A 25734-nucleotide genomic window follows, 5' to 3' on the forward strand; every position below is an offset into this window, starting at 1 on the left:
GATGTCATGTTCATTCCACTCCAAGCTCAATGATCTAGGTCAGGGGCTAGAGGCAGTTTCTAGGTAATCAAAGAACATTGTAGAGATACCTAGAAGAGCTAGATACCTACAGGAGCTCAGCTTTGAGGATATGAACCACAAATGTTCCAGGTAGGACCCTGAGCTAATGAAGAACCTGGGGATCTGACTATGGAGTATAGTGCCAAGGACTCACTGAAATCATTACTGTCTCAGTAAGGCTTAAATGATTGCTCAATCAGACCAAACTGGTCACTAAATGGGCCACTTCCAATACTGACAGTTTGCCAGATCCAAATGGGGGACACCCCAAGGCTTCTTGCACAATTCTTACTCACCAGATCACTGACAAGTGGCAGTGGCTTCTTTCTGCGTAGATCTGGCATGCTGTCAATGCCATAAAGGCCTCCAGCTGGCCTGAGGAGAGATGAAAATATGTCAGGACCTCCAATCCTACCTTGAATGACTGCCAGGTTCAGTATTCCATTCTCCTTGAACCCTCCCTCCCCTGAAGAAGAAGAACTGACCCTGACCATGTGCCTTTAAGAGGGATAAGGAAGACAGAAAGTGAGGGGGAAAAGCCATGGGATGATGAGCAACGGAATCTGCTCTCAGAGTGCCCCTCAGGGATTCCTATGGTTTTAGCCAAGGCTTGAGAGTTCTTTTATCCCACAGTGACAGTCCAAGGCTCCTCTGCTTATTTGAAGGCCCTTGTGCTCAGTAAAGGAGACTCGGTGGTGCGAACAGTTTGCAATCAGCTGCAAACCTAAAGGTTGATGGTTCAAACCTACCCAGTAGCTCTGCAGAAGAAAGCCCTGGTGAACTGCTTCTGTAAAGAATACAACCAAGAAAGCCCTAAGGAGCAGTTCTACTTGTCACACATGGGGTTACCATGAGCCAGATTGACTCAACGGCACTGGGGTTCGGGTGCTCCATAAGGCAAGGTGGGAACTGGTTGTCAATTGGGCTCCTCCCTCACACCCAGGCCTGAGACACTGCTCTCCAAAGTTAAGTCTTGCCTGCTCTTTGCTAGTACAGAGACCACAGGAGCAGCTCTATGAGAAGAAGAGTCTGTTGCCTAGGTGAAGGAGACTGCCAAACAATGACAGAGAGAGACCTCTTCCATCCTTAAAAAGTACCAGCTCTGTCTATCCAAGCCTCCTGAAGAAAGGGGGTCTCCTGGAGAGAGAAGCTCTCATATTCAAGTGGAGGCAGGGTAGATGGGATAGGAGACTTGCAAAAGACCATTCAGGAAGCAGCAGTGGGACCTGAAAGTCTGGTCCAGCCCAGTAATAAATCAACAGGGTCCAGAAAAAAATTACAGCTGGAGCAACTGTATTCTAAAATTTTTGTAACTTTTCCATATTTATTAATTTTGTTGTTCTTCCATATCAATAAGCAATAAAAACAGAGGATATCCCAAAAAGAACTCCAGTCTTACAGTGAGACAACTTGGATTCTAGTTCCAATACTTCTACAAACTCACTACATGTCCTTTGCCAAAACCCCTTCCTCTCTTCAGGCCTTGGTGTCATGTCTGTAAAACAAGGGAATGGACTACAAAATCTCCCTAGCCTTTTGGGTGCTAACATTCTGAGCCTCAATAAAAGGAAGTCATGAACTAGATTGTCGATGAGGACAAGGAAGTGGGGACGGAGGCGTGGCTGGGTTGTATACCACAGTTGCTCTAAAAAGAGAAATGTCCCAGAAGAATACATAGGTACTGCCAGTCATATAGGCAAAGAATGAGCCACAAATTGGGTCAAGGCCAGGAGTTGGCAACCGGATGTTTTGACTTCTAATAGACTAGCTTAGTGAGCACAGGCAGTAAGTTCTGTTATCAATGAGACTACCAGGCCTAGGAAAGTTCTTATGACAGCTTCCTAGGACTAAACGGAAAGAAAGGAAGGTAAAAGAGAAACATTTAGAAAACCCCTGTGTGGCTCCATTTAAAAACAGCTTGGATATGTTCCATTTGCATGTAGGTATTTTAGAACCATTAGAAGAAAAAAAGCTAAATCCCACTGAAGAAGTAGCTGGTGCCAAAAGTTTGTAGCTAATTTTAAAAACTATAATATGTATCACTTAAGCTAAGAAGGTTTTTGCAACATAAACAAGCTTTTGATAAAAAAAAAGGGTGGCTCATGCACATGATTAACTCAAGGCTTTCTCTCTCTGTCAGCTCTGGGGGAAGGTCCTTGTCATGAATTTTTCCTGGCCTAGGGGCTTCTCAGTGCAAGGACCCCGAGTCTAAAGGACAGGCTATTCTCCTGGCTGTTGCTTCTTGGTGATATGCACTCTCTCTCCCTCCCTCACTTCTCTTTTATCTCTCAAAAGAGATTGACTCAAGATACAACCTAATCTTGTAGATTGAGCCCTGACTCATTAACATAACTGCCTATAATCCTGCCTCACCAGAGGTAGGATTCACAACACACAGGAAAATCATATCAGATGACAAAATGGTAGACAATTACATAATCCTGAGAATCATGGCCTAGCCAAGCTGACACATTTTGGGGGGACATAATTCAACAAGCATGTAAAAATATAGTAGCTGACTTTATGATCACATCTTTCTTCTTCTCTGACCAAAAGTGAGAGGGGCAACCACTGAGAACTCTGGTGTCAGAAGGCCTTTGTAGAGCAAGGGGAGAATGGATGTCCTAAGAACTAATGGGCAGTGTGTGTGGGGCGGGGTGGGGGGAGGAGACACTTAAATCTTTTCCCTTTTAAAAGCAGTCAGTTACAGGCAGCAGTTGAGCAGCTTAAAATGACTCCCTGGTGTAATCACATGGGTCTGAAACTCCCAGACAAGAAGCACAGACAGAACATGCAGCATTCAGTAGGGATGCTGCTTATGTCTAGACTAAAGGGGGAATAAGTAGGTGATTCACAACAGCTGAAGCAGGACTGAGTCCACAGGAGTAATCTAATCAGCCATCCCATCAACAATGGAGTAGAAATGTGATGTCTCCAAATGCAGATATTTTTCTAGTTTCCTCATTCTTCCACCTGATGGGCATTTCACCGCCATGATCCAATGGATCAGAAATTCCAGAGGCAAGGATGGGAGAGCCTCAAAGCTCCCTCTCCTGCCCCAAGGGAACCACTCAGTAAAGCTCCCTCTTCTGCCTCTGAGGAATCAATACGCAAGGTTCTCTCCTCTGTCCCAGAGAACCAACCTACCTACAGTGAAACCTCTTCTTTCCTCGTGATCTAGCTTAGAGAGCTGTCTCATCTGCTTCCCAGGGGAAAAGCTAAAAGCAGCAAGACAGACTGCATAAAATCCACAGAAACCTTACAGAGAATCACTTACCCTTCAGGTATCCACTGGGGCAGAGAGGGGTCACCATCATCTGGAATCTTGAAAAAGAGATTGAAAAAAAGTTAGATCCTGGGAGAGATGGGAGACTGCCTATAGGTTGGGCAGTGAACAGTAAAGTAGGAAGCCCAGAGCAGTGTAGGTCGCATATACCATGTGGTGACATAGCCAGCCTGAGGTTGAAACCCATGTCCTGATCAGCCAAGGCAACAAGCAGACTGCTGAAATGAGCAGTATTTTCTTTCCCTTTTCCCCAGTGAAGAGAAAGGATATAAGGTTCAGCTCATTGAGATCCCAGGGCTATGGTCCAGAGGGAGTGTGGTAGCTGCCAGAACTCATAAGATAAGCCACACCCAAGATAAGGGTCCATATATGCTTCCAGGCCTCACAAAAGCAAAAGAACAACTTCACAGAGTCAGGTCTTCTAGCCACATTCCTAAGATCCACTGGCTACCCCAGAGTCAGGTTTGGTCTTTCTGGATTCCCGTTTCATCTTGTGATTTGACTTAGCTTAGGTTCCTTAAACCCCTAACTCACTGACACTGAGCATACAGGTCACATACTATCTACACATCTTAGGTATCTGATAAACTGTATATAACCAGATAACTCAGGGCAGATTAAATACTTCATTTATCATTCTGGTGAATTTTATGAGAATTCCCTGAGAAGTTGAAAATTGAGGCATTAAATAATTTAAGGAAGGAATACAGCAAAAACACTTTTGAAGTCTTCCATACAAAAAACAACAATAACAACAACAAAACAAAGTAAAGTAAGTCCTTTAAGCAGTGTGCAGAGAAGAGGGAGCTCCAGAGCTGCCAGGCTCTCCAGCGAACCAGTGGTACATGGTGTTTAGGCACAACAGGTCCCCGTGCTAGCAGGCTTGGGGCTTCTGGCCCCCGTGTTCCCCTCCACCCCAACAATTTCCCTGTGCCCTAAGATCTAGTTAATTATCCCTGGAGCAAATGAGTTCCTGGACAAAGGAGGCGGAAGTAAGCTGCTTAGCTTTGGACAGGGGGTAATGTTTTTGGGAGAGCTAAAGGTTAGAGAAATTATGGATAGAATGAGGGGAGACAGAGTAGAATAGGGAGAGAGAGGACAGGGCTAACAGGTGACGGAAAGATGAGCAAGAATTACCTGGGTCAGCAGAAGGCTCAAGATAAACTTTGGACTTAAGATTCTTCTCAGTAAGACCCTTCTTCAAGTTGCCTACTGCCCACAGCCCTTCATGCCCCATTCCATCTCATTTGCCTACTGCCCTGGTTCTGTGGGTGGGACAATACTGCTAAAGGGAGGGCTAGGCCCAAAAGGCAGCCAGAAGTGGTTAATGCAAAAGACAATGGGTACAGTAGAAGAAACAACACAAAAACCAAACCAAACCCAGTGCCGTTGAGTCAAGTCCAACTCATAGCAACCCTACAGGACAGAGTAGAACTGCCCCATAGTTTCCAAGGAGCGCCTGGAGGATTCGAACTGCCGACCCTTTGGTTAGCAGCCGTAGCACTTAATCACTACGCCACCAGGGTTTCCAAGAGGAGGTAGGAAATACTAGAGAAACTACAAGTCTCCTAAGGTTGTTTGTGAGGGTGCTCAGCTCTAAATCCCCAGATCCTACCAACCAAAACTTACCTCCCCTTGGGAAACAGCAACTGTACTGAGCAGATTCTTACTTCCTACTCAGAATTAAATGTTTGCCAGAAAGCACTGGGCTTAAGGAAATAAAGTCACAAAAAGTCTTTGGGAGCCAGGGCTCATAGGTTCAGATCATGAACATTTAATATGTTTGGAGGGGATACCATGTCTACAGGAGCCTGCACACACAGGGCAATGAAGGAGAGCCAGGGGAGTTGGAAGGAGATCTAGACAAAGTACCTACAGGAGGTAGATTTATAGATACAACTTGTGCCCTGAAGGAAACACAAGGTGGGTATGGGTCCTGCACTTATGACTACAGACCATGCGCATACACACATTTGGGGAGGATTCACAGTGTCCCTTAGAGCCCCCAAACATAAGCCCTCACTGTCTTCAAGAACCAGTGCTTGCAGGCACAGAGCATTATTAGTATACTCTGCATTCACATGCATGGGGGGAACCATGCAAGAGATCTACAGAGCTTGTGCTCTGAGAGGCCAGGAAGCCTGCTCACAAGCCACAAAGCACATTCACAGTTAGGGCCCCAGGCAAGAGACAAATTGCCTGCAGCAACTCCTGCTCTCAAATACAAAGTGTGCATGCATGCTGGGCTCAGCGAGGGTTTAGAGCATACGCCAGTCTGCAGCAACAGGTAGAAAAAGGACACACACTGAGCAACATAGGGTGAGAAGAGGACAATCACAGTGTCTGAGGCAGTCGAACTGAGTGTAGTATAAGCACACACATGCTACACTGAATGAGCACCCATGCCAGCACACATATCCTCTCACCGTGCTCCTGGGATGTCTGCAGGAGCACACATAAGAATGGATCATGCACAAACTGCTTTCGGGAAAAACAGACTCTCTGGGTGAGCCAAAGCTCAGAAGCACAGATCATGCATACACCCCGTGATCAGGTGAGGGGGGGTGGAGAATAGACAATAAAAAGGGCCCAAAAGGCCCAAAGCACAACCTGAAGAGTTCCTCGCTTTCCTTCTGCAAGGAGAAAAAGGGCAGAAAAAGAGGGCAGAGAGGTTATTAGATTCAGTCCTATAGCAAGGAACCTAAAGAAAATGCCAGCTAAACCCCATGGAGAGGGAGAGGTCCTCTGAACAACTGGGCAGTTCACAGAGCTTGGCTGACTGGCTCCCTAAATCCTTACCTCCTATATTTGCTGGTCCCTACTTTTTAGTAGGAAACATCCCAGGGATTACTCAAACCAAAGGACAAAGTCTACTTGGGGATTCTAGTTATCCTTTACCCCTTTCAAAAGTGGCCTGCATTCAGGGTCAGGGCTGTCACAGCCACAGGATCAGAATTGTTAACAAGGGCCACCCCAACAAGCTAGCCAATCTGGCTGAGCACAGCGTGAGTTCCTTCCTCAGAGGCCACATGAACTCACTCTGGTTCTGGGAAAAGTCCTCAAAACCCAAAGACCTGGTGGTTGAGCCCTTTCCATTCTGTGAAGGGGGCTTGGCCATGAGGCCCAGTAAGTCCTGGCCTATTTTCCCAGAACCCAGTTAAGGCCAGGACCAGAATGCTGAAGGGCCACATAGACCCTGGAGCTTCAACTGCCCACTGCCCTAACAGAAGTTACAATGACCTGGACTATAAAACACAAACTGCAAACCCAGGTCTGATTATCTGTCAAATCCAAGACAATGCTCTAAAGGAAATGATCACGTCCAGAAGGACCCAAGCAAGCCACAATGGGAGAATGAAGTCTAGCAATTACTCCTTTCCTATTTGTCAGAGACTACATTGCCTTCTAGGCCACATGTGGATAGGGCCACAGGCTTCCCCCTCTAAGGCAAGTCCATCTACCTGGGCCCATCGGCTCCTCTCCATTTTCTTTTCCCTTCCTTTTAGAGATCCATGGATATCTCATCACAAATAGAAGGGAGAATCCAAGAAACTAATTTATAAGTTCTCAGTTTTTCAAGCTATTTCTGATGACATTAGGCCTGTCCTGACAGGCAAATGAACTCTGGACTAGGAATCCTCCACAATAGTACAGCTACAGGAAGGTAGGTGAGAAGAGAAAGGCACTTCTTGGAATGGGAACATATCTCTTCTATATCTACTCCCCACCGCCCCCAGAACACTCAGTTCCCTTTGAATAAGAAAATTAGGCAAGGCATACTTTAACTGACCCTGTGATTCAAATAAGAAATGTTTCTCTCCTCCTCCACTATCTTAAATACATTCTATACACCATGTCAAAGTTACTTGGATTGTGTCCTTCTGTTCCCCAAATCTCCCCTCAATGACTAAAGAATAAATATCAGTCTGTTGACAAGGTTCTGCATGATCTTGCCCCAATCCCAAAATTTCCCTCCCCTCTCCTCCCCTGCTTCCTACAATCTAACTGCCTATCAACAGCCTTGTTACCCAAACAGGTCACATATTTAAAACTCCACGTACTTATTTACTCATTCTGTTCCATCAGTGCCATCAGCCTGAAACAGCACCTCGTATCTTCTTTCCACAGGATAAAATCCAATTCCTTCTCCAAAGCACAGCTCTGAGAAGCCTTCCCTGATACCCTCCCAAGCAAGAGTTAATTAAGCATTCTTTAGTGCACCTAGGAGTCCCTGGGTGTGCAAACAGTTAATGTGCTTAGCTGCTAACTGAAAGGCTGGAAGTTCAAGTCTAGAGGCACTAGACAAGTCTGGCAATCTACTTGAAAACCCTATGGAACACATTCTGCTCTGACACACATGGGGTCACCATGAGTTGGAATCTGCTCGATGGCAACTGGAAAGAGAATGCACCTAAATTCTGTTCATCCTTCTCACTGGTACTCAATGCATCATGCCTTGACAAATTCCACCACTGTATAGACAAGAACCGTAGCAAATAGATGCAGAGTTTTAATCTCAACTGGGCCCTCAGTGTTATTTGGCATGGCTTTCCCACTATGCCATTTCACTAGTCGGCTCTCTTCCACTCCTCAAAGCAGTTATACCCAACCTTCAGATACCTATTTTAATCTAACACATACCAATTGTGTATTTCAAATCACTTGGATATTCCCTGGTTAGTTCAAATTCAACATATCCAAACACTAAACTTAGTCCTCCAAACTTCTTCTTGTATCCCTTACCTGAGACCCTAGCCAGACATCAGATTCTTCCCTCTCTCCACCCCATCCCATCCAGTCAATCACCATGCCCTAGATATTCTACCACTGAAGTACCTGGCATCCATTCCTGCCTCTCCATTTCAAACTGCTGCTGCCCTAGTCTAGACCCTCATCATCTGCACTATATCAAAAAAAAGAGACTCCAAATTGATCCCTCTCCACTGAACTTACTCATCTATAATCTATCCTCCATATTTTCTATTTCAAAGTTCTAATCACATTTTTCTTTGCTTAATCCCATCACCTTTGGGATGAAATTCAAATTCCTTATTATAGCACATAAAGTGCTTCAACATTTGTACTCCCCATCTTTTGAGCTTCCTTTCCTTCCTCTCCTTTTCATGTGTCCTGTATGCAAGTCTTACTGAACATTGTCTGTCACATCTGAGATTCCACACCTCCCTCCCACATCTCTCTTGTCTACTGAGTGGGCTCAGATTTATTTTTTAAAACTTAGCTCAAATATTAATGTCCCTGTGAAGATTTCTTTATGTGCCTTCACCCCAGAAGTCAGAATTAGCTGCCTCTGCATCATGTATCCATGGTACCCGTGCTTCTATGTGCACACTTTTTATGACAGTGTTTATTATGTTCCATTGTAATAAACCCATTACTGCTGAGTCAATTACAACTCAAAGAGACCCTATGGATGAGTAGAACTGCCCCATGGGGTTTCCAAGGCTATAAATCCTTACAGAAGAAGACTGCCATATTCTTCTCCTGCATCGCTACTGGTGGGTTCAAACTGCCAACCTTTCAGTTTGCAGCTGAGCACTTAACCAGTGCGCCACCAGGGCTCTTTCCCATTGTAACAGTCTATATAAATGTCTTCCTTTATAAACTGTGAACTCCTTGAGAGCAAGAGTTATATATATTACTCAACTCTGTTACCTAGGGGCTTAGCACATCTGTATTTGTCCCATGTCCAATATGTATTTAGCAAAATATTTTTCTATGTAGTAAAAGGCATCTGCGACTTTTAGGACTTAGAAAAGTGCAACTTTTCTAAGAAAGTACCTCTCTGTCCTTTACCAAAGAAGAGATAGGTCTCTTAGCCAGTAGCCTGTACCATTTTCCAGACCCCTAGGAACTGCTATACTAGCTACTCAGTTTGTCCCACCCAATGGACAAACATTAAAAAAAAAAAAAAAAAAACCTTTTCTTGTTAACAAATTCTTTATGCCTCCTGACTTTCTAAGACACTTTAGGGTTTTTTCTACACAGATTTAGCTTTTGGTTTCAGTGATATATGTCTATAGAACACCTACTTTGCAGGAAAATTCTTGACCCCCAGAATGATCTCACTCTTCCAGACAGTCAATTTTATGAGGAAATAGCATATCTCCCCACCACTACCTCCTCCAATATGCCCAATAAAACAACCTTAACTCCACAATACTTGGGAGTCAAAACACTTGAGGCACTCAACTTATTTAAGCCTGCATTTCCTTATCTGTAAAAAGTGGTAAGAGCAGCTACCTCCCAGGTGAAGATTCATTTATTCAACAAATACTTATTGAGAACCTATCATACACTAGGTACTATTCTCAGTGCTGGTGATACTGCAGTGAACGAAGCAAAGCCCCCGAGCTTGAGAAGCTTCTATTCTGGTGAAAGGAGCAGACAATAAACATGATGAAGATGATGATAGCAGCTAACTAAACTGAATACTTACTCTGTATCTAGTATTTTATTTTAGTAAGCTCATTTATTTCTCACAACTCTATAGGGTGCATACTATTATTATCTCCATTTTTTTTGTTGATTTAACTGAAGATCAGAGAAGTTAAGAAACTTGCCTAAAGTCACAGCAAGTGGCAAAGCCAAAATTCAAAACAGGCATTCTGGTTCCCAGGGTCTGCTCTCCGAAAGAAATGAATATATGTCAGGTGTGAGAGAGGCTGTGCTGAAAAAATTTCGGTAAGGGAAAAAGTTAGTGCCCCTGATTATGGTGTTGGAGTTGCTATTAAACTTTTATAAAAGGTTTTCAGGGAAGGACTCACTGATAAGGTGACATCTCAGTGGAGACCTGAGGAAACGAATAAGGAAATCATTCAGAGCTCTAGGAGAAAAGTATTGTAGGCAGAGCATACAGCAAGTGCAAAATCTAAGGTGACAACATAATTGGTATGGAGGAATAGCAAGTTGGTGAAAGAGTGCCAGTTCAAGTAGGGCTTTACTAGCACTTTGGCTTTCATTCTGAGTAAGACAGAAAATCACTGGAAAGTTTAGGGCAGAGAAGTGATATGATCCGACTCATGTTTTACAAGGATTACTCTGGTGGCTGTCGGGAGAAGAGACTACACAGGGACAAAGGTAGAAGCAGGGAGACCATTTTAGGAGATCTCTGCAATTACCTACACAAGAGAAAACGGTGGCTTAGACAGAGATGGTAATGGTAAATGTGGAGATAAGTGCTAAGATTCAGGATATTTTTTAAAGGTAGAGGCAGCACAATCTACTAATGGATTGACTGGATGTGGGTTGTGAGAGATAAAATGGAGTCAAGAATGAATCTATGGATTTGGGCCTGAACAGCTGTAAGAACAGAGTTGCCATTTACTGGTAAGGAAGACTACAGGAAAAGCAGGTTTGGCAGGGGCCTGGGGAAGAGAATCAGGAGTTTGGTTTGGAAATGTTAAACTGAGATGCCTAATTACATCCAAGTGGTGATGTTGAGTAGTTGTGGAGTCTAGTGTTCAGCAAAGCAGTCTGGGCTAGCGATATAAACCTAGGACTGCTCATGAAACTCATGAAATTGGGAATGATCACCTAGGAAGTAAGTATGAATGAGAAGTCAGGATTGGATCCTGGGATGCTAAAAAGAGATATGGGAGACGAGGAGGGTCCAGCAAAGACGACTGAGAAGGCATGGCCAATAATGTCAAGGGAGAGCCTAAAGAGAGAAGTATACTGGAATTCAAGTGAAGAAAGTATTCCAAAAAGGAGGAATTGAGGCATAAGGATAAACTACAGATAGATGGAATAGAATTGAGATTCCAGAAATAAACCCTTATATTTATGGTCAATTGATTTTTTACAAGGATGCCAAGATGATTCAACGGGGAAGGAATAGTCTTTTCATCATATGGTCCTGGGACAACTGGATAGCTACACCCATAACAATGTAGTTGGATCCCTATTTCATCAACCAAAAAAAAAAACCAAACCCGTTGCCATCTAGTCAATTTCAACTCATAGTGACCCTATAGGACAGAGTAGAACTGTTCTATAAGATTTCCAAGGATATAAATCTTTATGGAAGCAAACTGCCATATCTTTCTTCCATGGAGCAGCTGGTGGGTTCGAACCATTGACCTTTCAGTTAGCAGCTGAGCACTTAGCCACTGTGCCACCAGGGGTCCTTCCCTACCTCACACCATATACAAAAATTAACTCAAAATGAATCATAGATCTAAGTGTATAAGAGTTAAATTTATAAAACTTTTAGAAGAAAACACAGAAGTAAATAAATTTTCACGACCTTGGATTAGGTAATGGTTTGTTAGATATTACATCAAAAGCTAAAGAGATACAAGACAAGCAGATAAATTGAACTTCATTGAAATAAAAAAAATTTGTGTAACAAGACACCATAAAGAAAGTAAAAAGATAACCCCCATAGAATGGGAGAAAATATTTACAAATCATGTATCTGATATGGGACTTGTATCCAGAATATGTAAGAACTATTACAACTTAATGATTTAAAAAAAAAAAAAATTCTTTTTTAAATGGGCAAAGAATTTGAATAGATATTTCTCCAAAAAAGATATCAAAATGATCAATAGGCACATGAAAAGATGCTCAACATCATTAGTCATTAGGGAAATGCAAATTAAAACCAACATGAGATACTACTTCACACATAGTAGCATGGCTGTAATCAAAGAGACAGACAATATCAAGAGCTGGTGAGAATGCAGAGAAATTGGAACCCTCATACATTGTTGGTGGGAATGTAAAACAGTGCAACCACTTTGGAAAGCAGTCTGGCAGTTCCTCAAAACGTTAAACATAGAGTTACCATATGATTCAGCAATTCCACTCATAGATACAGTCCAAAGAGAACTGAAAACATCTCCACACAAAAATATGTACACAAATGTTCACAGAGGCATTATTCATAATCACTGAAAGGTAAAAATAACCAAATGTCCATCAACTGATAAATAGATTAAAAAAATGTGGTGTTATCAATACAACGAAATTTTATTTGGCCACAAAAAGAGATAGAATACATGCTGCAACATGGATAACCCTTGAAAATACTATACTAAATGAAAGAAGCCAGCCACATATTGTATGATTCCATTTATATAAAATGTCCAAAATAGGCAAATCCATAGAAACAGAAAGTAGATTAGTGGTTCCTAGGGGCTTGAGGGAAGGAAGATTGGAGAGCAGCTGCTAATGGGCATGGGGTTTCTTTTGGGGGTGATAAAAATGTTCTGTGATTAGACAGTGGTAATGGTTGCATAACTTCATGAAATACTAAGAACCACTGAATTATATATATTTTAAAGGCTTTTAAGGGTGAATTTTATGGTACATGAAGTATAATTCAATAAAGTCGATACAATTTTTTTTTTAAGTGATCAATTGTGTCAAGTTGCTGATTAAGAGGAGGACTGAAAATAAACCATTAGATTTGGCAATATGATAGTCACCTGATGGCCTTGACAAAAGCTATTTTGGTAGTGTGGTATGAATGAAAAGAACTGAATTTTATATAATACACATGAGAGTACTTAAAACAGTGCCTTGTATATAACAAAAAAAGTGGATAAAAATGTAAACTCAAATTAATGATAAGTTACAACTACTAAACTTAGGTCCTAAAAGGTCCAAACCAGAGCAGCCAAGAAAAAAGCTGATTTTTTTAATGTTTGGTTCTGTTAGCAGCTACTGTCTTACTGGATGAGTTTATGAGGTTAGGGAAACTGTTCTCATTGACTCCATAAGAGGTGTGAGCTGGTGAGAGGGTGTGCTTACTTTATTCTATTCTTCCTGTTCTATGGAATGGTGCTTGAGTCAGGTACGGGCCCACCACTAAAAGGATGCGGCCACTGCCCAGTATCCCTTCTACCACTCCCGTTGCAGCCCTAAATCCAGACCAGGTCTTGAGTAGGACCCAAAACTTTGGCTTACTTTCTTATTCGTGCTTCAGGAAGCCTTTTTCTCATCCTTCTGATTGTCACTGCAGCTGTCACCATCTGCTTACCATAGGTACCACAAGTTCCTGCAATGGCTAGCAGGATATCAGCCCAGAAGGGGACCTGTACAAGCTGAAGAGTCAAGCACAAGTGTCCTCAGTGCCCCAACTCCCACCAAGGTTTAAGAAGGACTTTGCAAGGTAGTACTGCTTTCACAGAAGGGTTCCAAGGGTACTTGTTGTTTCTATAGTTGCTATAAAATAATAATTTCAAAATGTATAGGGAGAGGAACAAAGGGCTGCAAAATTCAAAAGAGAAATCTCTTACAACTGAGGAATTATATATAGAAAGCTTCCTAGAAGAGGTGATGTTTTGGCTGTACGTTGAAAAATGAGTAAGATTTTGCTAAGCAGACATGGTGAACATGATACCTTAGGTCAGAAGGAAGCATATACACCTACTCTTCACTTATCAACTATTTTGTTATTGGACATTTGGCATTTACAACAATAGTAAAAAATGTATCTGACTATTTCACACATTAATAACATACATCTGGCAGAAATGAATGCTGAAGTTCAAGGTGAGAGTCATGCTGGCTGTAATGGTTAAGGTATGTGCTGGGCCATGATTCTCAGTGGTTTGGCAGTTGTGTAATGATGTAATTTGGCAGTTATGTAATGATGTATTCATCCTCCATTTTGTGATTTGATGTGGTCATCCTCCATTTTCACATAATGCCGATTTTGCATTATTGCCTGGTTTTTGGAACCTAACCATGTCGATAAGTGAGGGGCGGGTATATATATATATATATATATATATATATATATATATATATATACATGCCAGAAACAGAAAGTAAAAGGCAAATTTATAATACAGCAAAATTTCCTTTCTGCTGATGCATAGTGGGACAACAGAGATAAACCTGGAAATACAATCCAATTGTGATCCTGAATGCCAAGTGAAGGAATTTAGACTTTTTTTGATAAGCACTAAGGAGCAGCTTTAGGGATATTTGAAAAAGTGATATGATTTTAATTCTTAAATTTAATTTTATGACTTGCATTACATTCATATGATTCAAACCCTAAAAAGTGAAAAATATCCCTTCCATCCCTGTCTCCCAGAAACCTAATATCTTTTCCCATGGGCAACCATATATCAGTTTCCTATACATCTTTCATGAGCTATGTTATACATATCCAAGCAGACACATATGGGTGTGCATCTTATACAAACTCTTTTGCACTTCGCTTTTTTCATACATCAGTATGCATAGATACCTTTCATTTTAGCATATAAAGAGCTATTTCATTCTCTTTATAGCTACATGGTACTATATTCCATTGTCTGGATGTGCCAATAACTTATTTAACCGGCTTGTTTCCAATATTTGCTATCAAAAATGGTACTTCAAAAATAGCCATGAACATATGTCATTTCCACATGTGAAAATATGTCTGCAGGATATATTCCTGGAAGTGATATTGAGAGCTCAAGGGGTATTCATATTTGTAATTTTGATACACTTTGCCAATTGCTTTCCTTAGAGGTTATACCAATTTACACTCCTGTCCCACCAGCAATGAAGCCTGTTCCTTCACCCCTTTGCCAACACAATATCCTTCATAATTTTAATTTTGCTTTAGGAAGATTAATCAGGTTATATGCATAAGAGGACAACCCCATTTATATTTCTAACTAGAGGAATACAATATATGCTCTTTGGATAAATTTACTTTTGATTAGAAGTAATTTTAAGGGTATATATCTCCATACTACCTAGATAAAAGTTCTCTCATTTGTTGTAGTCCAAAACCATTCCATTCTCTAGTTCTTAAGTGAGCAGCCATGAGCTGGAGAAGGAAGAAAAGGAATATGACCTGTGGAGGGTAGAGTCCGGCTCTTGGGCAGGGCAGGTACTGTAACCATCCCTGAACAGCTTCAAGTCAGAAAAAAGGTCCAGTATTAGGAAGAAGACAGGCTGGGGTAAGGGAAATTCCCATAGCAGCCTATGAGGTAAAAAAGCCTCATCGGCTGCTGAAAAACTGGCAATCTTAACTCAGCAAGAAACCCATGGAGAATATTTTTAAAATGCAACATGGAATTCTTTTCTCAACCTCTCTAATGCCAGTGAGCAAATATGCCTCATTCCCCATTCCTGCCTCCTACCCCTATACCTATATTAAACACTTGGAATACCCTAGAAGTCCTGCAACTCTAAACTACTTCTGCCCAGATGTTCCTACTTCTTTTGAAAAGGTACCTTCTATAGCTCCCCCTCAACAGACCAGAAGTGCCCTAAGGACAAGAAATTTCTCCTGTTGATGTAGAACACGCTTTTGCTTCAATCCTCACAGGATTAGCCTAAAATCTGTACTTGAGTAATTTAGATTGTTTCAAGCTGTGGACCTTCCCTGTCACCTTGTGAAACTCCCCACCAAGCTGGGCCTCATGCTACCCAGCCAGCTGGAATCCCATTAAATAGAGACTTGGAATACCTGAATGAATGTCTTCTACTGAGAGATGGTTTGCTTTCTGTACTAGTTCATGCAAAAGTTTTTTCTGCCTCAGTTTTTTCTCTTTTAGAACATTTTTAAAATTGTTGATGCACTTGTTAAGGTAGATGGTCTCTGCGCACACTTGTTCTAGGCTTAGTTTGCCCTGCCTGGGAGATTGAGGCCTGGAACAAGTCTCACTTCCCAGACACCGAGCCAGAGTGAAACCTGGCAATGCATATGCAAGAGGCAAGTTGTTACAAGCAACAGAGAGGCTGTTGGGATCCTGAGGGGATTGGTCTTCCTGTGTGGAGAGGCCCACTCCACCAGAGATCATACTGAGCAAGCTTTCACTCCCCTGACTCCCAGGGCTCTCCATGGAGCAATCCTGGCCACCCCCTGAACTCATGGTCCCAAGAAGTCTATCGCTGTATTCTGACTGGGAACCACTCTCATTGCTTTCTAGGTCCTCAGGACTGACGGACCCACTGTTCTCCAGCTTCTGAAACACTCCCTGCAAAGCTGAACGGAAGTGGTGAATTGCTCTGCCCAGTTTATTTGTATAAAACTTGATTTCCACATCTTCATTCTCCTGCGAGCCACCCAGAACACAAGAGGACTTGTCAAAGACATCCTTGAGGACCTGAGCAGCACATTGTGCCTCTTCATTGAGGTCAATATGAACCATGTCACTGAAGGTCTCTGGCCCTATGATAATTTCCTCCATCATACTGTCACAGCTTAGAGTTGCAAATTTTCTGGGCTTGTCTGACAAAAGGTCTCCTAGCTGCTTTGAACTTAAAATATTAAGCCCGGCTTCATAGCCCATGAACTTGTCCTCGGTATGTATCCTCTCTGTCTTCAGCAATCCAGACGGTGACAGGCAGGTGCTGGCCTCGCTTTTATTGCTGCGATCATTTTCTCTTTTCGCTACCTTATATTCTTCAAGTCCCTGGCTGCACTGTTTGAAAACCTGAGATTTCTCAGAATCCTCCTCTTTGGAGATTAACATTAGCGAAGGTTCCTCAAACTGGTGGAGGGTAGACAGAGAAATCTTTCTCCCTGCCAGTGTACCACAGCTGCCATTAACTTGGGATGTTCCTGATATTCCATTTACTTCTTCCACCGGCTTAGACACATTCCTCTGCTTTGCTAAATTGTTCTTCAGTAGGAAGCAAAGGCCTTGCTGCTCAGGGGCCTGGGGTTCTCTATGTTGATTCTGGTTCCTTATCCCATAGGCTCCTTTTATGGGTCCTCTATCTCCTGTTTCCATCTGAAGAACTTGTTCATCCTGGTTTAAAGAATTCCAACTATGATCCTGAAGCTGTTTTTGCAAAAATGATACGGACTCCTTTTGGAGATTCTCACAGCCCTGTGGCCAGCCTGGTTCTTCTCTGGTGGCAATACGGACCCCTACACTCTGCAAGAGGATGGATTTCTGTAAGATGAAGTCTCTATGCTCGAGATGGGCAAGCTTCACCACAGTTGGCCTGGGGGCGGGGGTTTTGCCTGCCCTGTAAGCCTCTTTAATGTACCTGTTGCACTGTATGCCATTGACACAGAGGTGCTTGGCCAGGAAGTGATCCACCAGCTCCATGGTATTTTCCCCATCATGTTCAGGAAGTCCATAGAGATATAGAATGGCTTCCTCACTCTGTCTGTCCACATGGGGTTCCTGGGTCTTTTCTCCTACACATACCTTGACCACAGAGCTGTTGCCCGCCTGTAAACCTTCTATTTCACTCAGTACTGAGTCTACACAGCTAGAGACCTCATCCACAGAACCCCGGACTTGGCTCAAATGCTGCCGCAGCTCAGCAATCTCAGTCTGGAGACGGCTGATGCCCTGTAGCTCTCTGATGATATATTCTACTACATCTCCCAAAGCCTCTTGCTGCTCATGGCTACAGCTTTGGTTAGGTTCTCTGGACAAAGGAGAATTGGTTTGGTTCTTCTCTGAGGGCTTTTGACAGCTCATGGTAATGCTGGCAGATGCGAGGTACTGAGAACCAGACCCTGAAACACAGGCAGTAGAGCCCAGAGGAAGCTGGCTGTTGGCCTGCTGCCCAAAGCTGCAATGCTGGGCCAAGCCCCCATTTCTAGCCCCACCAATTGCTGAGGCTGCTGACTCATAGCTAGGGGACAGAACACTGTCCTCTGGTAAGGATCCAGCAGGGCCTGAGGACTTATTCTTGTTGCCACACATGGCTTCTGCCTTAGCCTTATCTGGAGAAAGCCTGGTAGAGAGTCCCAGGGTGACCATGTTTTCTTCTTCTGACTCTTGCAACAATCGCTTCATTTTCTCCCTCAAGGTCTGAGGAATTCTCTCCTTCTTCTTCTTATTTCTGGTCAAGATGCTTTATAGTGATTATCTTGGAAGGCAATATCCTGTCTACTCTTTTCAGTGTTTCTAGCAATTGTTGCCGGCTGATGCCTTGGGTTTAGCACACAGTGCTGCCTGGAAGGGCCCCACGTGTGGTCTCCAAACCTGGCACATGTCCCTGGATCCTGGCTTGACGCTTATCCTGCAGCTAGTGAAAAAGGAAAACAGTGCACTCAGGTCAGAAATCAGCAGGCAGTTTTAATCTGAAACAAACTGTCAAGCAGGAATAAGAATGTTACCTTCTAAGGCTCCAGGAATCAACCCTGACCTGCCTCCCCATCCTGGCCTTAAAGGCTGCAGGTAGGCAGTTCTCTCTCCTTAGCTTCCCATTAGAATTTTGATGTAAAATCAGATCAAGTCCTCGGGTTCTGGGAAAGTACCAAAAGCACCAGTATTGAAAGAAGCTCCTGGGAGGTAGATGGGGTAAGGTCAATGAGTGACTCCTTATTTGAACATTTACAATATTCAGCACTAGGGCCTAGCTCAGGAATGAACAAACAGATGCTTAACCAACAAAGCTCAAATCACTACACAGTCAGTGAGAGACAACACAAGACATAGAATGTTTCTTTCTGTCATTTTTTTCCAATTTGTTGTCCTGGTGAAGACTCAGCCATTCAAAGGTTCAGTCCTGCCTGTGTTTATAGTCCAAAGTGTTTTCCTTTTGTTTACTAACAGCAACCCTTCACTTGAAGAAAGGACCATCACAAGTGTTTTAAACCTGGAGGAAAAATAAAAAAACAAACATTTTCTACATCTAATTCTAAAATAAGGTAGCACAGTCTAGGCAGAGTCACTGTCTAGAACTCAGGTGACATTTAGCATGTTTGGATATAGAGGAGCAGGTGGCCAAAGGCACAGGTATAATGAGCTCATAACTGGGGATGAAGGATGCCCAGGCTCTGCTTGGTCATTCTGATCTCCTTAAAGGCTTTGTGTGGCCTACTCAATACCCAGGTTCATTCAGCCTTTCCTGGCCCACAGAGGATCTGGTCTAACGCCTCCTTCTCTGGGTACTTTCTTAGATACATAGTTCATATGGATACATACTTCACCTAGCTAAGTGATTGCCCAGCACACTGTCCACTGCTGGAGTAACTGAGGGTTGCTCAGGTCCTCTGATTGGCCTGGAGAGAACAGTGCATGGGAAAGGAGGGGAGCTGGTTACATCATAGAGGACCCCAAGGCACTTTGCTATCTAAAAAGATGAAGACAGCACTTGCCACCACTCCTGCCACTACACCCTAAGCTACAGGCCACTGCACTACAGAGGCTGAGATGATCATTACCTTATGTGGGGTGGGCATCTATTCCCTTTTTACTGGGAATGTGCAAAGTGTAGGGAAGGAAAGGAGTGGAAAGGACAAAAGAGGAAGCAGAGACCCCAGCAAATATATGGCACTGCCAATACTCTATGGTTCTGCTGGGTCACCCTGGGAAGGGTGACATGGGTTAGTGGGAGACATGCTACTCTTCACGTTCTTTGACCAGAGAGAGTTTCCCCATTTTCTAGGTTTGATCTAGATTTCTAAATCCTTTAAGCCCTTGTCTCCCTTTCTTTTCCCAGTACTCAAGTTAACCCTAAAAGGGGAAAACTGCCTATGAAGAATACAAGCTGACTGCTCCCACGGCAACTCATTTTCAGGAAAGGCTACCGTGTACAAGAAGGAACCAGAAGAATGAGTCATAGGAATTGGGATAATGACAAAACTGACTCCTTTTACTAGAAATAACTAAGCCAAGAACCAAAAGAAACTAGATTAATTTCCATTTCATACCTTCCCCTCTCCTCTCTAGCTCCAACTTCTCATCTAAGAACTTTACCTATCCTGAGCGGCATTGGAGAGGCCCAACTCTTCAATTATTGCTTTATCCCAAGTTTTCAGGAGGCCAGGACCACCCATACCCCTAATCTGGCCCACTCAGTCTCAACTCTGAGAGAGAGGATGCTCTATGTGCACAACCAGAATTCCTGGGCCTTGGGCTTAGTGCCCAGCCATCTAGGCAGAAAGAAGCCCCCAATCCTAGGACTGCTTCATCAAATTCTTGCTTCTCTCCTCCCACATATACAAAATTTATATTTCTGAAGCTACCCCTTTCTTTTCTCACCAACCGTGCAGGGCTTGAGTCCCCCAGATTTGGTCTCAGCACCTGGTGATAGCCCTGAACAATATCCTTTGCTCTACTAGGACTGGAGCATGCAATTAGCCCTTCAAGTTTGTCTCAAAGGAGAAAGATTGCTTACTAAACCAAAATGGAAGCTTTGTGTATAGCCACAAGCATCCATGAGCAAAGGCGACTGGCCTGAGAATCAGGACACTTAATTAAGTATGGGTCTTGCTTCACCAGTGACCTTGGATTATAAACTTGATCTTTCTGTGCCTTGGTTTCCTCATCTGTAAAGTGGGGAAGATAATCACAGGAATGTTGTAAAGATAAATTGAGAAATTGGTGATTAGTAGTAAACTGCAAAGCACTGCATGCAGTGTTACGCGGTTAAGTCTCCGAGACAAGGAAACAAGGGAGCCAATAACCAATACCTAAGTCAAGCATGCAACTGCTTAAATGATTTGAGTGAACCATGACTTCTACGCCAGCCTTAGATCCCCTGCCTTTCGCAGTCCCTTCTAGTAGTCTGCAGCAGTACCTGGAGTCCTACCTTTAGAGTGTCATTCTTTGGGTCAGTCCTGCTTTCTCCCAGAAGTTTTCTTTTTAAGGTCATTCAGGTGACAGGAGCCTTGCCATCCTCCCTCAGGCAGCCTGAAAGCATGAGGAAGGGGCAATGGCTCCAGGAGGCAAGTTTTTCCTTTATAATGCTGGTGAGCCCAGCATTAGAACTCATTGCCAGGTGCTCTGAGGCCAGCCCTACTTAAGTCCTATGACAGTTTGTTAGCAACAAAAAAGAAGTTGACTTGTCCGCTACTGCTTCAGTGCAGGCCATGCTGACTTGGGGACTATCTGCTCCTGCCTCTCAGATCAATACACCAGAGGGGCTTGGCCTAACTTCCTGGACAGTCATTCCAGATATCACCTCCCAGATTACACTGCCTACAACACTGGATGGCTAGCCACATGGGGTCAATGGTACAGTTACTTTGTTCAGAGCCCTCTTCTATGGCCTCCTGAAGGACTGAAGGCAGGGCTACTTGGTTCCATGTTACTGACAAATAGGAAATTTCCAGCTACAGCTGCCATAGCAACTTCTCCTAGCCCCAAACGAAGATCCTTACTTCCATATGAAACAAACAAGCAAAATCCTCCAAAGCTTCTTTTTGAGTTGGTAGCCACTGCCACTGAATGAACTCTGAGCTTAAGAATCATCTCCTAAAGACACTAAACTTACTCAGTTATTCAGGTCTTTAAGCTTTGAAGCAGGCAACAGAGCTCAATGTGATACCCAGGGGATTAGTCAGTTACTTTGCTCAGAAGCCCAATAGGATACCGGAAGCCAAAATCAGCTGAAAGGACAGCCCTCAGAGCAAGCTCCTTCTCCAGCTTTTTTTTGCCACTACTGTCCATAGGAGTGAAATGACAGGGGCCAACCTGTGAGAATGACAAAGTTTGGTCTCCAAATCAATTCAACTTAAAAACCACTTAATGGGTGCCAGGCACTAAGCTATGTGCCAGGGATGTAAGACACAGTCTCTGTTCTCTAACATATTAAGTTTGGAGTGGGAGACAGACACAGAGACAGCCACGGTATAATGTGATACATGTTATAATGAGAGTTGTAATAAAAAACGAGCATTTAATTTGTGGGGGATGGGAAGGACATGAGAGGCACAGCAACACCAGAAAAAGGAAGGCCACAGAGAACAGATAATGTCTGAGCTGGGATGGGATAAAGAGGCCTTGGGATTCACCCAGCTCTAACCCAGCCCTCTAGTGTCCTTCAAGGTACCCAGTGCTGTCACTCTGTCCTATCCCATTGGTCTATCAACTCTGGTCAACTCTCCGAATTTCATACTTACACCCTCAAAAAGGGCCAAACCCTTCTGTGTTCTTTTCCTAAGGGATACCTAAGGTTGGTAAATATAAGGCAGCCCTCTCAGGGGTATCTGTGTTTAAAAAAGAAGACGTCAAAATGAAACGAATTAATCAAAAAGGAATAAAGCTTCAATGATGAAAAGCTGAAAATTAACAGCAGAGAGTAGACCCCTTGAATCACACTGTATCAGCACCAGCCTACTGAAAAAAAAATCACAGAGAAAAACAACCCTCGGTTTCCTGAAATGGTTGATCCTTTTATCCCTCTCTCTGACTCATCAAATAAAGGTGATTAGGAATCTGAGCATTCTTTGTAAAACTTGCTTCTGACTCAAATCTTGGCTTGGAAGAAACAATCACAGTACCTCCAGGAGCAAGCCAGAGCTCTATGTACATACATCACGCAGCTTCTCATTTTTGTCTGACACAAGTCCAGAAGGCAGAAAGCCAAGAGCTCTCAGCATAGAGGAAAGATCATTCCTGGGCCATTTACCAATTATGCTGTATGGCTAATATGGTGAGAGGAGTGGACTTCTAGGGCCACAACAGGTAGGGGCACTCTTAAGATGTTAATATTTGGGAAAGAATCGATGCTTATACAGTATCTTGGTCAGAAGAAAATTAGCAAGGGGCACAAGGTATAAGGAATGAGATTCTCTATTCCAAAGGGAATAGAGAATGTCCTAGATCAAATGCTTAGCAAGGTCCCAGTATTTCAGTTCCTGGGACTTGCCATCCCTCCTCAGCAGCCTTAAGATGAATTTCATTCATAGGCCAGAAGCTGGATATATGCAAAGGAAAGAAAAGCTCAAGGCTTGGTATCCAAGAAGGGAGACAGAACCTCATGTAACGTCCATTTAAGATACAGTGGCATGAGAGAGCACCCAAGCTTCAGTGGGTTGGCATATCAAGATCTCAGGATAAAGACTGAGTGCCAATCAGGACAGCTGGGTATTCAGTGCCCAGGCCAGGGCTTCTTTTCAGCTGTGCCATCATTTGTTATACTCCAAAGTATAACAAAACCATAAAACAAATACATACACACCCAGAATCTGGCTCATCATGCCTTCTTTCCTCCTTTCCACCTCATGTCTCTTGTGAGTAGCCTGGAGAAGGCACGTGAGCAGGAATCTAGCCCATTCCCCCTCCCAAACAAAACAAAGTAAAAAAACACATACAATTCTCTATCTCCTTATTCTGCTATATTTTTTTCATAGAACTTATTACCACTGATATATCTATATACTTGTTTGCTTGTTTACTATCTCCTTCCCCACCTCTCCATCCTAGAATGTGAGCAAGGACTCTGTTCGTTGCTATATCCCCAGCACCTAGAACAGGGCCTGGCACATAAGGTACTGAAAAAAAAAAAAAAAAAAAAGAACCAGAACATAAAATCAGAAAAAGCCAGAGTTGGAAGGGTCCTTTAGAAAATATCTAGACCTGGAATCTCATACTACATTGTGATCTAGCCTGTGGAGTAGTTTCATTTGGCTATCAAAGGGTTTTTTTTGTTTGTTTGTTTGAACTTGAAAGCCTTTAGGTAAGGCAAATGCTCTAGCTTCTCAGAAGCCCTATTATACGAGTTCATAATCCTTGACCTAAATTGACACCCTTGTTGTTGTTGTTAATCTGTTTTATTTGAGCAGATTCCTAGATGGAAGGGTCTTGCTTAGGGCCCACAGTGGTAAGAAGTTTATTACACTAGAAGCTGTGCCTCATTTGTTTCTGAATCCCCAGTGCCTTGCACAAGGTATTACCATGCCTAGCATATGGCCTGGCACACAGTGAGGACTCAGTGCTACGGAAAGAATAAATGAGTTGACAGCAGAGCTGATTTAGAATCCAGGACTCCAAATTTCAATTCCATTTCTGTTTCTGTAACATGTTGCCTTCAAGTTCTAATTTTTTTTTTTTTTCAGGTTAATGGCTTACAACTGTTTTTCATTGAAAAACAAAGTTGGAAATCTCTCCCCAATTATCCTTACTCATAATTTTCTGGGAACCCACTCAGAACAAAAAAGAGGGTAGTGGCAGCACCGGCCTCTGCCAGAGTACCTCTCCTCTGTGCTGAGACTGGTAGGAAAAGGTTCCTGTCATTCTCAGGGGCTACAGTGATAGGGCTCCTATTTGCCCTTCTTGTTTGGAAAGCTGCCCTGACCCTGGTGCTAGTGACAGGTCTAGAACAGCACTGTCCAATGGAAATATAATATGAGCCACAGATGTAATTTTAAATTTTCCCAAAAGTAAAAAGAAACAAGTGAAATTTATTGTATTAATATATTTTATTTAATCTAATATATGAAAAATATTATTTTAACATGTAATCAATATATAAATTATTAATCATATATTTGCATTCTTTTTTTCATAATAAGTCCTCTAATCTGGTATGTATCATATATTTACAGCACATCTCAATTTAGCTACATTTCAAGTGCTCAATAGCCACATGTGGCCAATGGCTATGATACTGGACAGCACAGGTCTAGAAGACTAGAACAGGGGCACTCTGAAGAGCCTTCAAAACCTATCAGTAGATGCTCACTGCAAAGAAAAGGCTGTCATCTCAGGGGCAGCAGACTGCTCTGTTCTTTCACTCATCCTTTCACCTGCTAATTTTGATCCTAGCTAGAAGCAGTACAATATTTCCATTTTGTGACAGGTTCAATCCTCCTCAAGTCTACAAAGAACAAAGTATCAAGACCCCAAATTGCAGAGGATAAGACCTTTTCTCCCTCTGGACTCTCTCTACATACGCTGTAACTCCATGTAGCTCTTTTCCAGTACTCTGGGCAAAATCATAGGATAAACCTAGTTACTTCAGCAGAAACTACCCCTTCTCATGGAAGGGCCAGAGACTCCACAGATGAGAGCATAATCTCACGCAGCTGAGTGAAACGTATGTTATCCTGTACAACACACACAAGAGGGACACATAATAATAGTAAAATATTATATTTGCTTGGAATTTTACAGTTTACATGATTCTATTTTATCATGACAACAATCCTGTGAGGCAGGAGGGCAGCATTATTATTCTGATTTCATAGATGAGAAAAACGAAACTCAGAGAGGCTAAATGACTTGACCAAGGTCACTGAGTAGAGCTAGGATTTAAAAGTGGGTCTTTAATCTAGAAAATTAGTGCTTTTTTCACCATACACACATAAGACAAATGAACATATTATCTATTATGCATGTGTGCACACACTCAAGACAGCAAACTCGAAATGAGCTTTCTGTTTATATGGATGTGCACACATAAGAGTGATGAATTAATACTCACATTAGACAGTTCACACACACACACATTCATACACACATACGGGAAGGATGAAAAGGTTTCGATATATACACAGGTGTATTTAAGAAGAACAGAAAGGTTACCTGAGTATATGCATGCACACATGAGATGAAGGAATGAGTTAATCTCTATATACGTATTTACACATGCTGAGAGAGATGGTTTGTGTATATTCATATAAGATGAATGAATTATATATATGGATGTACACACAAGAGAGGAATGGACAGGTTACTTATAAACCCATATGAACATATCAAGAGGGAGAA

The 25734-nt window shown here is 42.7% G+C and overlaps 1 protein-coding gene across 7 annotated transcripts in view; it reads right to left on the reverse strand.

Annotated features, from left to right (window-relative positions):
* The window catches only part of UNC13B (unc-13 homolog B), a 196617-nt gene that overhangs the window by 35223 nt on the left and 135660 nt on the right, over positions 1-25734 (reverse strand). For all 7 annotated transcript variants that reach the window (XM_064291767.1, XM_064291765.1, XM_023545165.2 and 4 more), the window contains 2 exons: positions 3338-3384; positions 357-435 (listed from right to left, as the gene is read on the reverse strand). In XM_064291767.1, the coding sequence (XP_064147837.1) occupies positions 357-435; positions 3338-3384 (126 nt within the window). The remainder of the gene's footprint in view (positions 1-356; positions 436-3337; positions 3385-25734) is intronic.

The sequence above is a fragment of the Loxodonta africana genome, chromosome 9 (assembly GCF_030014295.1).
Source record: "Loxodonta africana isolate mLoxAfr1 chromosome 9, mLoxAfr1.hap2, whole genome shotgun sequence".
In the NCBI taxonomy this organism is placed as follows: Eukaryota; Metazoa; Chordata; class Mammalia; order Proboscidea; family Elephantidae; genus Loxodonta; species Loxodonta africana.